The 14,476-nt window shown below is 39.7% G+C and overlaps 1 protein-coding gene across 2 annotated transcripts in view; it reads right to left on the reverse strand.

Moving 5' to 3' along the window:
* Positions 1-1,456: 1,456 nt before the first annotated feature.
* Positions 1,457-14,476, reverse strand: part of RTF1 (RTF1 homolog, Paf1/RNA polymerase II complex component) — a gene marked incomplete at its 5' end in the record, with an annotated part of 34,043 nt that continues 21,023 nt past the window's right edge. Inside the window, 12 exons of one of the 2 annotated variants that reach the window (XM_082318015.1) lie at positions 1,457-4,276; positions 6,120-6,231; positions 6,521-6,616; positions 7,782-7,859; positions 8,428-8,485; positions 8,857-8,978; positions 10,203-10,280; positions 10,852-10,959; positions 11,048-11,135; positions 12,308-12,390; positions 13,301-13,478; positions 14,091-14,226. In XM_082318015.1, coding sequence (XP_082174141.1) covers positions 4,170-4,276; positions 6,120-6,231; positions 6,521-6,616; positions 7,782-7,859; positions 8,428-8,485; positions 8,857-8,978; positions 10,203-10,280; positions 10,852-10,959; positions 11,048-11,135; positions 12,308-12,390; positions 13,301-13,478; positions 14,091-14,226 — 1,244 coding nt within the window. In that variant the 3' untranslated portion in view covers positions 1,457-4,169. The remainder of the gene's footprint in view (positions 4,277-6,119; positions 6,232-6,520; positions 6,617-7,781; positions 7,860-8,427; positions 8,486-8,856; positions 8,979-10,202; positions 10,281-10,851; positions 10,960-11,047; positions 11,136-12,307; positions 12,391-13,300; positions 13,479-14,090; positions 14,227-14,476) is intronic. The other variant, XM_082318016.1, reaches the window with a different exon arrangement.

A 14,476-nucleotide genomic window follows, 5' to 3' on the forward strand; every position in this document is an offset into this window, starting at 1 on the left:
TTTCTCCCCACAATTAAGAACCCCAAAATTCAAAGCTTAAAGTGGTCTAGACAAGCTTAACTATCTGCTAGTTAAGATGGGGGGAAAAACAAAGATGCCAGAGCCCAAATTTGAGATTGCATCCCTGTGCCTTTTTATTCCCCAACATGCATAACCAGTGAAGCATTTGTGCAGACCCCTTATTTTCAGTTCTCATCTTCTGCTTCCAGCTTCTGCTAGGAATGAACTAGCTGTGAAGCGCTTTCTTCACAGCTAGTTCCTTCCTTTTCCTTTGAGGCACAGCATTTTTTCCTTTGGTTGACTATCCTTCCCAAAGCCAGTTAAAAACTGTCAACCCATCCTCAAGACCCTTTGTCAAGATTCCTTGAAAATCTGTGACCTTGCACAGCAGCTTAAAAGCATATGCATTTAAAAAAGCTCATAAGGAGGTAGAAAACTCAGAAATGTATTTTGTTGTTCAAATTGCATCAAAGGAACACTTCACTAACCAAATCTGTTACAGCTCTTCCCTCTACAGTGTAAAAGGCTGAGTCTTCCAGCCTGTTCAGTGATAAACCTATACAATTTTGTTTCACAGACAGCCCTAGCATGAACTTTATAGACATACACACACCCAGAAACTCTCAGAAAGGATGTGGGCTGGGAAATGCCGCACAGCTCATGGTAAGCCACCATGTCTGTGAGACAAATTCTGTGCGCTGCACGTAGGAAGGGGGATGGGGAGGGGGTAGTACACGCAGGGAAGACAGACAAAACTGGAGAAAGCAGTATGAGATTACTTCTAGAATCATGGGATAATTCAGGTCAGAGGGGAGCTCAGGGAGGTCTCCAGTCCACCCTCCTGCTCAAAGCTGGGTAAGCTACAAGGTTGGATCATGTTACTCATGGCTTAATCCAGCCTTCTCTTGAAAACCTCCAAAATAGAGACAGAACAATCTCTCCGGGAAACATAGTCTACTCTCCGATTGTCCTAAGGATGGAAAAGCTTTTCCTTACACCTTGGCAGAACTTGTCCTGTTTCAACTTATGCCTGTTGTGTCTCACCCTCCCACCAAGCACCCCCTGACAACAGTCTTGCTTCATCTCGTTCAGTAGCTTCTCTAAGTTCAGCTACATGCTTTAGCATCTTTGATTACAAAACTAGTCTGGATTTCTACAAGATGAGCAAAGCCTGTGTTTTGAGTGAGATGCAGCAGAGGTGCAAGTGAACTGACCTTCCAAGAGGCTCTGTTTGATTCTAGTGTTGAGGAGCAACTCTAGTCGTTAGAGAGTGATCCAGAAGTCAACAGCTGCTCTTGCAAAAGAGGGGGCTTACTTTTCATTAATTATTTTACAGTATTAGTATTTTAAATAAAATCATCCAGACTGCTAAATGAAGTGTCAGTTTCTGAAAATACAAATTCCAGACAGGAAACCCTTAGCACCTCAGATCAAGGGATAAACAATCAACCTTATTAAACCAACAAACCAAGTTTATTTATAGAAGTCTGTACAATTGTGATGAACTATGCTAGGACACCAGTGAAACAAAGCAAACAAATCTCTCCCTCTCTAATGAGTGGGAGGTGTAGTCACTCACCTTTACATGCACTTAAAGGAAAAAAAGATTACAGCTTTCATACACAGTTCTGTAACTATTCAAGAGTACTTTCTTGATGTATTATTCTCAATATAAGAGGTTTGCATGATGATTTACTGACTGTTGCCTCTCTTAAAAACAGTATTTCAGCAGAATCCAGAGACTTTGAGAGGGTAAGTGGCAGTTTCATATTTGCAGATAACTAGGACATAGTCCATAACTCAGATCTGCATTCTAAACTCACTGCATCTCCTCTGTTTCAGTTATCTCCACTAAAAGTTACTTGCAACACTGTATGGGTCTCGTCAACGTTTTGGCTGTAGTATAGACTATTCTTGTGTTACCAAGTGTAGAAGTTATCTAAAACCAATACATCAAGGGCAAGCATATTAAAAACACTGAATTTGAGTTAACTTTACCTTTAGAGACCACTTGTCACTGTACCTCAAAGCTGAGGCATTTCTGTGGAAAAATCAGTTCCTGAATCACTTGATTTTGCAATTATTTCTGCAAAGCATTGGAGAGTGATTATTTTGAAAACTGGCTATTGCAAAATAAGTTTAGATTTTTTTATTACAAATCTGTAACATCATTGAAGCTGTTGAAAAAACCAAAATCATATCAAATGCATATCTACACAGTGAATCATGATGTCTCCTATGAAGTTATCATGGTAGATTCCATAAATCCACTCTTAAGAAGTTAAAAGTACATATATGTGAAAGCCTACTACAACTCCAGAGAAGCTGCTAAAATAGGCCATCAAATAAAGCAGTCTATGATTACATATTTACAGAATAACCCACATGTGTCCTAGAACTATGGACTATTCGGTAAATAAGTATTGAAGGATTCCTAATTATTTGTTTACATGGTATATAAGAGCTGCTTCATAGGTTGATTTTCTTTTTATACACAGTTCATAGTATCAATCTGCACACAATTACATGATGTTTCTTTAAAGCTACTGTTAAAAAAGGAAGAGAAAGTTAAATAAGAACTAGATTAAAGTTTCATTAAGAATCCAACAAGAAAGTATCAAACACAGGTTTAAACGTAACCAGTGTATGATTTCAGAAAAACAGTAATGCTCTGACACAAGAAGAGCATCAGCATTTTCCCTCTTCAGGGTCCCCCAGAAACATTCCTATCCAGTTCAGTGCTTAAGTTATTATATACGTACTGGCCTGAGTAGGAACAAACACGTGCTTGCACGCTTACCTGAACGAGGGCCTCTAACCTTTTAGACTTCTAATTCTCTTTTAATTTAGTTCTTAGCTCCATATATTCAGTTGTATCTTGTTTGGAAAAGTTCTTTGTTAAATGTCACTTATATTTACAATCTGATTTTTTTTTTTTTTTTACACCTGAGCGATAATTTAGCTGTCACCTTGTGTCCAGTCAAATATTCCATAAAGCCATATAATTCTTGTGCTAGTGTTGCGCCCCACTTGAACCAGTTTATATATGAAAAACGTGCATCAGCTACCTCTCGTACATCACCCACTGACCTTTCTACTGTGTCCTTACTGTGTCCTTCCCCTTCCACACAAAGTGATTTTTTTTTTTTTTTTAAGTTTTTGTTTGTTTATAGAAGCCCTGTTTAAATGGTTCACAAAGCAAGAAACAAGGTGAGCTGGAGCCCAGTGAAGACACGATGACTTAACAAATATGTAATATTGGAGGCTTGGAGAAGAAATTAAAGCCCAACCAATGAGCACCCCAGGGCCATCCCAGAAAAAGCTACTCCACTCAGTTACAGCTGGAGACTCCGGATGCGCTATAGATGACAAGTCCCACATCAAGAGCTGTGTACCTCTCTCTCATCAGTTAAATGTAAGTAAAAAAGGGAACATGAAGTTAAACAGCTATATCAGCCAAGCCGTTTTAGTAAGAAGAATCACATTTAATGAGTTTCTTTCTTGCAATTTCAGATGCTCAAGTACAGCTGGTAGAAATTCAAAACAGCCGTAAAGAACTGTGACAGACGGATACAAATAGTACTGCAGCTTAAAAATGATAAAAAACACCTGAAAAAAAGTCACACAACCCTCCCAAAAAAATTTACACTTTGAACCTAAGCCAGTTTTTGAAGATTCCCTTCTCCAAAGCTAGGATGAAGGAGGAAAAAGAGGAGGAAGAAAGTGCAGATGACCTTCCAGCCACAAAGGTCTTGCGCCAATGTTTATTCACCGTGCCTGTGGTGGTATGTAGGGAGAGATCACCAAGTGCTGATTCTGCGACCACCAAGAGATTCCTATGGAAATCCAGACCTCAGGCTAATACTGAACACAGAGTGGACCAACGAGCTGCATCAACAAAATAAAAACAAAACTCAAACTAAAAGAAATGGGAAAACCCCAAATAGCACAGATCCACATTTGTGAGGGGGGCAGGAAGAAAGGGCAAGAAGGGAGGTCTATACAGTAAATAGTTGAATGGTTTATGTTACAGATGACTGGCAGTTTTAAAGAGTCTCTTCCCAGCTCCATTGCTGCTCCAACCCAGAAGGGAGAACTGAAAAGGGAGGAAGAAAAGGTAGGACATCGTCATGGAGCATGCAGGATCAGAAGCAGCAGAGTGGGCATGCTCAAATAAGCCCCCGCCTCTTTTTGTAGTCCTCCAAGTTCAATGATCGCCGAGGGGCACCATCTTTTGCTGGTGGAGCCTTGGAGGTGATGGCCAGTGCCTTAGATTCTGTTGGGGATAAGAAAAGAGTGAGGACCGGAACACATGAAAACTATACATTTTTACTTGTTGCCTTTGCTGACAACTTCACCACAAATCACGTTTGGCTTCTCTAGTATACATCAGGTTAGAACTTCAGTTAATAATACAGGCAGTATCTGGTAACTTATCTTCATAGGTAAAGCATCTGCAATTTTGACTCTGTTAATCCAGCTTTCTGCCGATAAGTATACTTTCATTTCTTAAGAAAACCACTCTGCAGCACACTGAAATCACAATACAAACAGAGCCTTCAGGCTCAGTTCGGGGATCTTTGATAAATCATTATCCCATTAGAATAGCAAGCACAAAGAGACAGATAATAAGTGGACAGAAGTCAAACTTCCTATCCATGTCTACAATACACATTTTAACCAATCCCCATGTTCTTCTGTTAAGAAAGGAGACTGTACAGAGCAAGATGCCACAATGGTGTTCTGAAGCAAAAAAAACCAAAACAGCCATAAACCTCTACCTACACTGTGTGTCTCTCATCCTTCTCTTTCAGTCACCGTCCTGGTTTTCAGTGTTCTTTAGTGCCTTACCCTCGTCCGCTCTCTAACTCTCTGAAGTTCATAACTCTCACTGTCTGCTTCAGAAAGTCTCCTATTCTTGGCATCCTACCTCATTCTTTAGTCTTATGCCCAGAGTTCCAATCCTGACCTAGTTTGGAAAAACCACCTCTCCTACTTCCCTTTCTTGACAAGGTTTTAAGTCTTTGTGCATTCTTACAGTACTTCCTAAACTGTTGTCCTACAAGAAACTTCAGATCTAATCCTTCCAGTAATGCAAGAAAAAAAATAAGCCTCATGAGTCAAATTCCACTGGTACACTCCTATGCTTTCCCTCCACTGGAAAACAGCTTGATAGGATGAGAGGAAACAGCCGCAAGTTGCGACAGGGAAGGCTTAGATGGGATATTAGGAAAAATTTCTTCACTGAAAGGGTTGTCAAGCATTGGAACGGGCTGCCCAGGGAAGTGGCTGAGTCACCACCCCTGGAGGCATTTAAAAGAGTGTAGATGTGGCGCTTAGGGACATGGTTTAGTGGTGGACTTGGCAGTGTTAGGATAATGGTTGGACTTGATTTTAAGGGTCTTTTCCAACCTAAATGATTCTATGACACTAAACTGTTCTTGCCACACATCTCAGCTCTCAAAGTCAAGATCACAAAGAGGAAGGGTCAGCAAGTTTGTGTATATAAGCATACCTTCACTCCCTGCCCAGTGTTTTGGTTCCCCTAAAATTTTGCTTCAATACCATCTGCAATACCAAAGTTAGGGAACAGCAACTTGGTAAAGCAGTGAGTTCAAAAATCAAATAAAAATACTTTATCCACATAGCATGTGGACAGATTATGGAGCAAGACATCACACACACCCAAAGCTTATCTGTCCTCAAAAGTGATTAGACAAATTAACAAAGTAAGTATCAAGGTAGATCTCAAGGCTTATTAAATACAACACTCTTATCTGTTCCCCAAAGATTATGTAAGTCAGAGATATTGTAGACTGGAAGAGTACATCAGAAAACACTCATTACCTCCTTTTCTCCTTAGGCATTTGGAGCAAGGATATGGAGATATACAGGCTTTCAGTCTAACACAATATAGTTGTTCTTATTTTCTCAATGGATGTCACTAGCACACATCCCCTCCTCCTCAGTTCAAGATACTTGCCAAGATGACAAACACAGAGTCCTTGCTCCTATTTTCAAAAGCGCACCAATGATTTTGAAAGAACTATTCTGGAAGAAGTGAGCTCCACCATAATGAGTTGGACAATCACATGCCCAAACTCAGCTGGAACACCTACCTGAACTGGGAACCTGAAGATCAATCTTTACATCAAAGTCATGCACTTTGAAAAGATCTTCTGAGAGGTCACTGGCTGATTTAGAGTTCACATCTTTATCCTTCCCTTGACCCTAAAATGAAAACTACAGGTAAGTCTCCAACGCTTATCTGTCCAGATAAACAGAGATAAAAATGCTTTTTCACCACTTCTGTCACAAACATACTTAGTTTAGCTTTCGTACTGCTAGAGAAACTTAATTTTCTTTCCCCAAGAAAGAAAAAACTGTTTCTTTTTTATGATAATGCTCTACAGGATACCTATTTCTAGAACTGAAGCATGTATCTACTATTAGTCATAAGCTTCTAGAGCAAAATGGTGACAGTAGGAGGAACGTAACAGAGACAGAAATGGAAACTTGCCTTACTCATGTCCTTTGGAGCATCTGGTAATACACCAGACCCGTATTTTGCATTTAGCTGAGCAAGGATGGCAGCTTGGACAGCAGGATCTCTGGACTGCAGAGGGGAAAAAGAAAAAAAAAAAAAAAAAAAAGGAAAGAAAGCAAGAAAAAAAATCACTGTATTTAAATTGGCAAAAACTATACTGCCATTTTGTTAAAACAGCGCTCATATCCATGAATCTAAAACCATAAGAGGCTGTAGATCAGTTAGCCCAATCTTCAGGATCTCAGAGACAATTGAAATCACCCTGATACACGTGTAATGCAGCTGACAGTAACAAACTAAAAGTTATCCTTCAGAAAGTCTTTCTTTGAGAACATGAGAAATACATTTCCTGTTGATACTGTTTGCTCCCGTGACTAGTCTTAACACTGTTGTTAGATGTATTTGCTTTCAGCTTACAGTTCTGGCTGGAACACTCTACTAGAGAGAAGAAATCTTTAGAAGACTATTTTCTTTACATAATAGTTGTCTACCATAATAAAACTACTCGGTTATGACTCTTTTCTAATAAAGAATTATTTCAGAAATAATTATGTAATTCAAGCCCTGCAATAAAATTCCTTTTCTATTCTCTTGCCAGTTTGTGGAGACTGATGAGAGCCAACCTGACCAGTTTTTTTTAAGTACTGATACCAGAACCGTATACTATTCCAGAACAGGCCTCAACAAAGCCAGATTGCTTAGAAGTAGGAGCTGATCGCCGTGCTACCCATCATAGATATAGCTAGGGACTGCAATACCAGGTTTTGCCAGAGTATCACAGGGGAAGTTTGTGTTAAGCTACTTTATCCATCACAGGCTCAAAATGTCTGGTCTCCTCTCTCCTTTCACAGATCTTCCAGGAAAGCTTCAACTAATTAGAAGCAAAACTCACACCTAAAGGAAACTGTCTTCCCAGAGCTAACTGAATCCAAGTAATTCTACATAGAAGAACTCACTACAGAAGTCTAAACCACACTTGCTTCTCCATGTACATACCCACATCACTTATGTCCTTCACACTTTGCGTTAAAAATAAAATGTTGCTTTTTCCTTCTTTTGGGATAGTGACACCAGGATCTCACTCAACTGTATCTCACCTTGGCATCTGGAGCGTTAATAGCATATGGCACAGTTGGGAATGAATACAAACAACATTTTCCTTCCTACTCTCTGCATTACATTGGTTTCTGTTTCTCTGCAAATTGCCTCAATTGAACTTAAGTATTACACTCACATTAGACACTATTGTGGGCTTGCACTGCCGCCTAGTAAAGGGGTCCATTTGTTGGTTTTTCATGCTGTGACTTTCAGCCTGAAGAAGAAAAAGCACATGGTTTTGCAGAGTTAGCTACGTGCACCCATGTAAATCCTCCCACAGCACCCCATCCATGCAAGCACTCATCAGCTATATATAATATCAAGATCAGAGGAAAACCAGCAACAACAGTACAGATTAGAAAGATTTTGACACACCCACAGTCCTATGCTTCACAGAGCAAAACTGTCCTTACTGAATATAACACAGAAAATAGGTGCACAACTCTCAGGATAGTTAAGGCTTAACCATTTGTTAACAAGCTTAACTTTTCCTTAATAGAAGTGTCACTGTAGAGAATCGAGTATTTCCTTTACTATTTTATTCTCTGAAGTCTCCTTTCTGATTTCTTTCCCATGCAAAATGCACTAAGTCACTATTACAGTCAGTAATCTGCTGATAATTGAGTTGATCAAAAGGATAAAATGCTTTAAGATCATGTAATTTGCCTACATGAAAGACTTCATAGGTCGTTAAAAAAATTGAACAACTTCACCATGCAATTATCCCCCTTTGCATCATTTCATCTCTACTGGTACAGAAGTATTAATTCAGCACTATTTACCACAAGAGCCTTCTCAGACTCAACGATATTCCACTCTCTATTCCTCTGGTTGATGTAACTGCAGAAAGGAAAAAAAGGAGGGTGGGGGAAAGAAAAAGAAAGTGACTGTCATGTATCAATGACAAAACGCCTGACAGAATTCTTGCAGCTTCATCCTGATCACAAATTACTTTTATTGCAACACAACTTCTACCTGGTGTATGTGGAAAAGAGTTTACATTTTTGACAGTTTTAATTGAATGACAGATACAGGGAAGTGAAGATAGGCAAACACTAATACAGCCATCATGATACGCATTTCATCAATATATTGTACAGGAAAGAAGAGACAAACTCTTGCAGTTAATTCACTACTGCATTAGTTAGTCTTTTCTGTATATTTTGATTGATACTATTTAAGAAAGAAAATTCCCAATATCTGCTTCTTACCTGATTGCAGAAATGTTTTTTGTTCGTTGACGATCGAGGGCCTCTGCTCTCTCTTCAAGTTCATTAAGCTGATCTTGAATCTGTTTGGCCTTATCTTGGTCCCCCAAGTCCTCAGCCATAGCCTTCAACCAAACAGTAACTCATTAGGCACTACTCTCTACCACAGAGCTAGTCAGAGAAACGAGGGATAGGCCCATGAATCAGCCAGCTAACCCTATTCCAGTTGCAAATTTTCTACCCTGCGTAGTAAGAATACAACAAAGAGATAAACCCTCCTTACAGCTCAAGACAAAACAGGACTTCTTACTCTGAAGAACTCTGAAAACCTCTGAAACCCCTTAAACTAAGGAAGACGTAGGAACACCAGTCCCAGCATGAGGAGGGCAAGTCAGTTAGATGATTTAAGTTACAGGTGTGATTAAAATTTAATATCACTATTTACCAGCTTAGGAAAAGAATGATTATTTCTGCAACTGTCAGTTGCCACTTATTTCAGGGAGTTGGAGAGTCCCCTACCACACTACCGGACCAACAACAGTAGCTTATTATGCCACCTGGTGACAACAAAAAGCAACTGCACTCTTCTGCAATGGAAAACTAACAATTCGCATACTCGTGCATAGTAAAACGATGACCGAACACCACAGTTAAACCAAAGAATGCAGAACTAAAGATCAATAAAAACTCTTTGTTTTTACTGTATATGAAGCACAAATGTCTTGAAAAAGGACTGCATGAATAAAACCATACAAAACATGTTATGTCTATCTTCAGAGATACTTAAGACTGCTTGTTTACTTAACTTCTCAGCTTTGACTTCTCAGCACTGTTAGGTCTATTCGTTCCAGGAGGTCTACATGTAAAACCATTCAGTGGCAAGTAAATCTTTCAGCAACATATTCTTTTCAGTATAAATTACTGGCCATAAAGTGACAATTCAGTCACCCCAGAGTAAAAGACAATTTAACATGACTTCTATTTTTCCTATTTTAAAAAGTATAGGAAATGAACTTTCAAATGCTATTATGGGGTACCCTGGGGGGGGGGGGGAAAAAAAAAAAAAAAAGGAAAAAGAAAAGAGAAAAAGAGTTTCTAAAGCAGAACAGCTTAAGACCTTCTTGTTTAAAGGACACAAAAAGCCAGCTACAATTGTTAGCAATTGCCCTTAGAAGAATGCAACAGCTTTAACTGGGTTCTAAGTGTTCTGAACCCAGCAATGAACCTTGCGATCCACCTTCTAGCTGCATAGTTAAAGTCGTCTTACTGCTGACTACTGCCAAAATCCAGATGAGCTCCAGTTCTTCAAAATCAAAGACTGCATCAAGCTTGCAGGTCTCATCTCTCACCTTCTCCTTTAACAGCTGAGTTTTCTTCATAGCATAATTCGGAGGTGCTTTTCTGAACCTTTCCTTCTCTTTCACAATCTGTAAGATGCAGAGGGAACAGCAAGAATATGCAAATATGAAATGGCTGTTTCAATACTTGGACACTAGAAGCAACAGATCAATATCACCTAAGAAATGTACTTACTGCCACAGAATTTTACTCATGCTCTTTCTCTGCTGCATTTTTTAATTTGTGACTCGGTAATGAGTTACAGCTCCATTCCCCTCACTTACGACCTACAAAAATCTGATGCTAATCACATTTGGTCAGTATTAAGCAAGTATTAAACTGCAGAAACTGTGATATTTGCATCTATCATGATGCTGTTAGCTTTTCAGAACTTGAGAACTAAGTTGCCATACTCAGGAGTTCAGAGCTCTGCGACACATATTCAAGTGGAGGTAACAGGGCACAAAGGATGAAGTAAAGCAGGAGTGAGCACCAAAGAACAGCTGGATCACCAAGCTACTCTATCCAGTTATGCAACTTCATTCTGAGTCTTTTATTTTCTTCTCAGGAAGGAAATACCATGATCGTTTTGCTTTTTAACAGCTAGTGCTCTACTCCATGAGTTCCTGTCACCCAGCCTCACTACAACACACTGTTTACCTCCTCAATGTCCTGGTCATTAAACTTGTAGTTGAGGGCTTCTTTGATGGACACTTCCTTCTTGTTTATCTCATCTAGTGTGGGCAGCTGCATCCCAGCAGAGAACATCTAAACACAAGAGAGAAAGAGTATTATCCACTTAAAAGTATCCTTGGCTGAAGGCTGCTAAGAAGAAACTAAAGTCTGGCAAACTTACCGCTTCCTTCCACTTCATAAACTCACTTTCAGTAAATTCCTGATTGGAGACAAACTCCAAACGAAATACACGTGAATCACTGCCATGCCTGCAACAAGAAAGTGTAACAACATCTCTCTCTGATGGTACAGAGCTGTGATCTTGGATCTATCGGTGTAAATTGATTCAAGAAGCCCAAAACCAGACACTTATGGCTACTCCTGTGGCTTGCATGCTCTCTATTCCTAATCTCAGTCAGGTCAGCGACAGTTCAGGAGCCTACCTCAGCTATTAGTAGTAATGCAAAGGAACACTAGACAGTGAGTCTGCAGGAAACAGTTGCTCAGTTGTGGCAGTAAAACCCTCAGGAGAAAACAGAAACAGACTTCTCACACCTAAACCTTACGTACCCTATTTGGTGACCCATGGCATGATCTTTGGAAACACAAAGCTCTTTCATGTTTGTACCAGTAGAAGTAACCTTTAAGCAGTACTGAATTATACAGTGCTGGAGCCAACCCCCATCTAATTTTTGATTTGTTGGCCAGTCAAAGCCAGAAATCCCTAAAGCTTTTCTGCAGAGCACTGCCTTTGGTACTACCAGCTAAACTACTACACTGCTACTAACCAACACTAAAATTAGTGTCCACAGCGTAAATTTCACTCAAAGCATGGAGCTCTCTCCTGAGATAGCCTAAGAAGTTATTGAATGTCACAACGGATTTCTTTTTTTTTACTCCACACTTGCACCCATGTGCATTCTCCACACACCTTCCTGTTTCTCCCAAATGATTAATGTCGTCTTGTCCTATCTCACCAGGATGTTTTGTATTGTAACTGTTAATCTTCACCTCATGATCCTTATAAGGGCTGTAAGAACAACTGAGAAATCTGATGCTGCATTCAGCTTCTTCCCCCCAAAGTACAATTTTATTTTGTAACACATATGCCATATATCTGATTATGACAACAGTGGAGAAAAGATATAAAAGAGTATTGCAAAGCTCAAGAGGCATACACAAGCAATCACAGGTTACTAATGCAAATGAACTGCTGAGGTGTTAACACAATCACAAGTACTTGCATAAGGTTTTTTATAATTTCTATTACGCCCAAGGGGAAAAAAACCCAAACAAACCCGACCCCAACATTCTAGCAGTAAGCGGCATGGCAAGGCCCAGTCTGCTTTTTAGCTGTCATCTCCAAACCACACACAGAACCTTATTTGCTATGAAAAGGACACTGATTCATGAACTGATGAGGATTACTTTGGTATCTTACCGCAACTGTAGTCCTTTGTTTGTCCGGGTACCACCAAGCTGGTAAACCTTTGCAGTCTCTACCACACCAGTTATTTCAGCAACCTGTATCATGGAGTAAAATACACAAGAGGAAGGACGCAAGAGGGTTTTTTTTGTGTTCCTGGAATGTATCTGGTATATTCAAGCCTTTTCACTAAAGATCAAAAACCTTAATTTAACTAACAATTCTAACTAGATCAAGGAAAGCAAGATTCTTCAGTGTACATTACCAGGTACTGAATTAGTTGCTTCATGCATCACCTTTGAGCTGACAAATTATACCATCTGAATGCTTGATGCAGTTTTTATGTATTCTCAGTTCGGCCTTCCTGACCAAATGACGTACACTTTCCTACTTTTTCTGTTTCCTTTTCAATTAACACCGGTTTGGGTTAACATATGTCCCAAATGAAATACACCAGTGCTGCTCACAGCCCCCTCTGGGGACCTTTTCAATGCAATTTTAGAGACTATTATTGCATCCTATGATTGTGCAGTTACAGCAATGAAATAGAAAAACAAAATTGTGTTCTCAGTCACCTTCTCTTCTGAGGCACACTGCTGTACTAAAAACGCTTTGTAAAAAAAGAACTGAGACCACGCAATAACTTGGGAACAATCCCAGAAATACAGAGTGAACGTTACTCATCCTTACTTGGTCAAAGCAGAGTCCTGAACTCTAGTTTGCAATACAAATGATGAGACAAGACAGCAGGAACCAAAGCTGGAAAACAGGCTTTGTTAGTGCTCCCTCTCTTTCACTAAATGTATCTCTTCACCTAGCTGGTCCCATAGATTTATTTATTTTTAAACGAGCCTCCTCCAGTTCTTTGGCAGCAATTACGTTTTCTGGTTATAAGCAATCTTTTTATGTTAATCACTCAAACAATCACAGGTACCTGAGAATTGCTAAGCTGCAAATATTATATTACAGCACTATAAAAAGAACTAAATCGCTGGGAACTAAACTCACCCGATAAACAGGTTTGCTGTTGTGATTGCCAATGCCAATACGGACAAAGCAGCCAGTGACTGTCTTGGCAAAGAAGGGCATATGACACCAGCGTTCCAGCTTGTGTCGCGATAACCGTACTCTGTTCAGTTCTTCAGGCAAGGACACTGGCTGGGACTTAGGAGGAATTTCTTCTTTCCTGATTTGGGAAAGGTGGGAAGGAGTAAAGGGAAAAAGTAGAGACATAATCACCAAAAAAGGGGTCCTGAGCAAGGTGCAGCATGAGTGTTAACTATTTAAATTACTAGTAAATGGAATGATTCATCATGCACTAGCTGACTGTAGATATGTGAATTTAGCATTCGTGAGAAAAGCTTAACACAAAGTCCCATGCTTGCTACCCACTGCCTCTGCTACGACAAAGCAGAAAGACTCACACACCAAAGCAGTTTATAGGGTAATGCTTTAAGATAAGCCAGCATGTATCTTTGCCCTCCTAATATGCCAGGGTTCTGCAGCTGCTGAACTGTAGGACTAAACAAATCTCTAAATGACAGTGTAAATGGGGCTAAAGGTAACAGCAAGGAACTGAAGTTGCAAACCCATCCAAGGTAAATCAATCCCATGAACCATGATATAGAAGCCAAGGACTCAAATCTGAGCAATGCAAGCGTGCCCAGAGTCAAAACCACTTTAGAGACACTGAACTGCCCCCAAACAATCCTCTAAAACAGCATATGTCTACATGAAGTGGACCTCTGTTTTTGAATACACACTCACAAGTAATCATAATCCCGTGTTTACTACTTACTCTTCCTCTTCATCAGAGGATGAGGATCTGGATGAGCGATCACTTTTCTCACTAGACTTATCATCCTCCTCCTCCTCTTCATCGTCAGAGTATACTTCACTAGTTTTTAATGGCTGTTTTTTTGCAAGCAATTCAGCTGGGGGAAGGACAGAGAACAAGGAAAAGCAAGCTGTAAATTTTCTGAGAGCTTCCTTTTAGACTGAAACCTTATTGTTTTTTTAAAAAAAGAGGCAGATAGCTGTTAATTTTACACTGGATACAAGTGCCACATGTTCAAATCCACTAGTAAGCTAAGCACTCCATTGTATATATTCAAAGAGAGAAATGAAAGTATTTAAAAGCATCTTAAATCTCAGTTGTACTTACCTTCAGACTCTCAACTTGAC

Source organism: Platalea leucorodia, assembly GCF_965183815.1.
Source record: "Platalea leucorodia genome assembly, chromosome: 7".
Lineage (NCBI taxonomy): Eukaryota > Metazoa > Chordata > Aves > Pelecaniformes > Threskiornithidae > Platalea > Platalea leucorodia.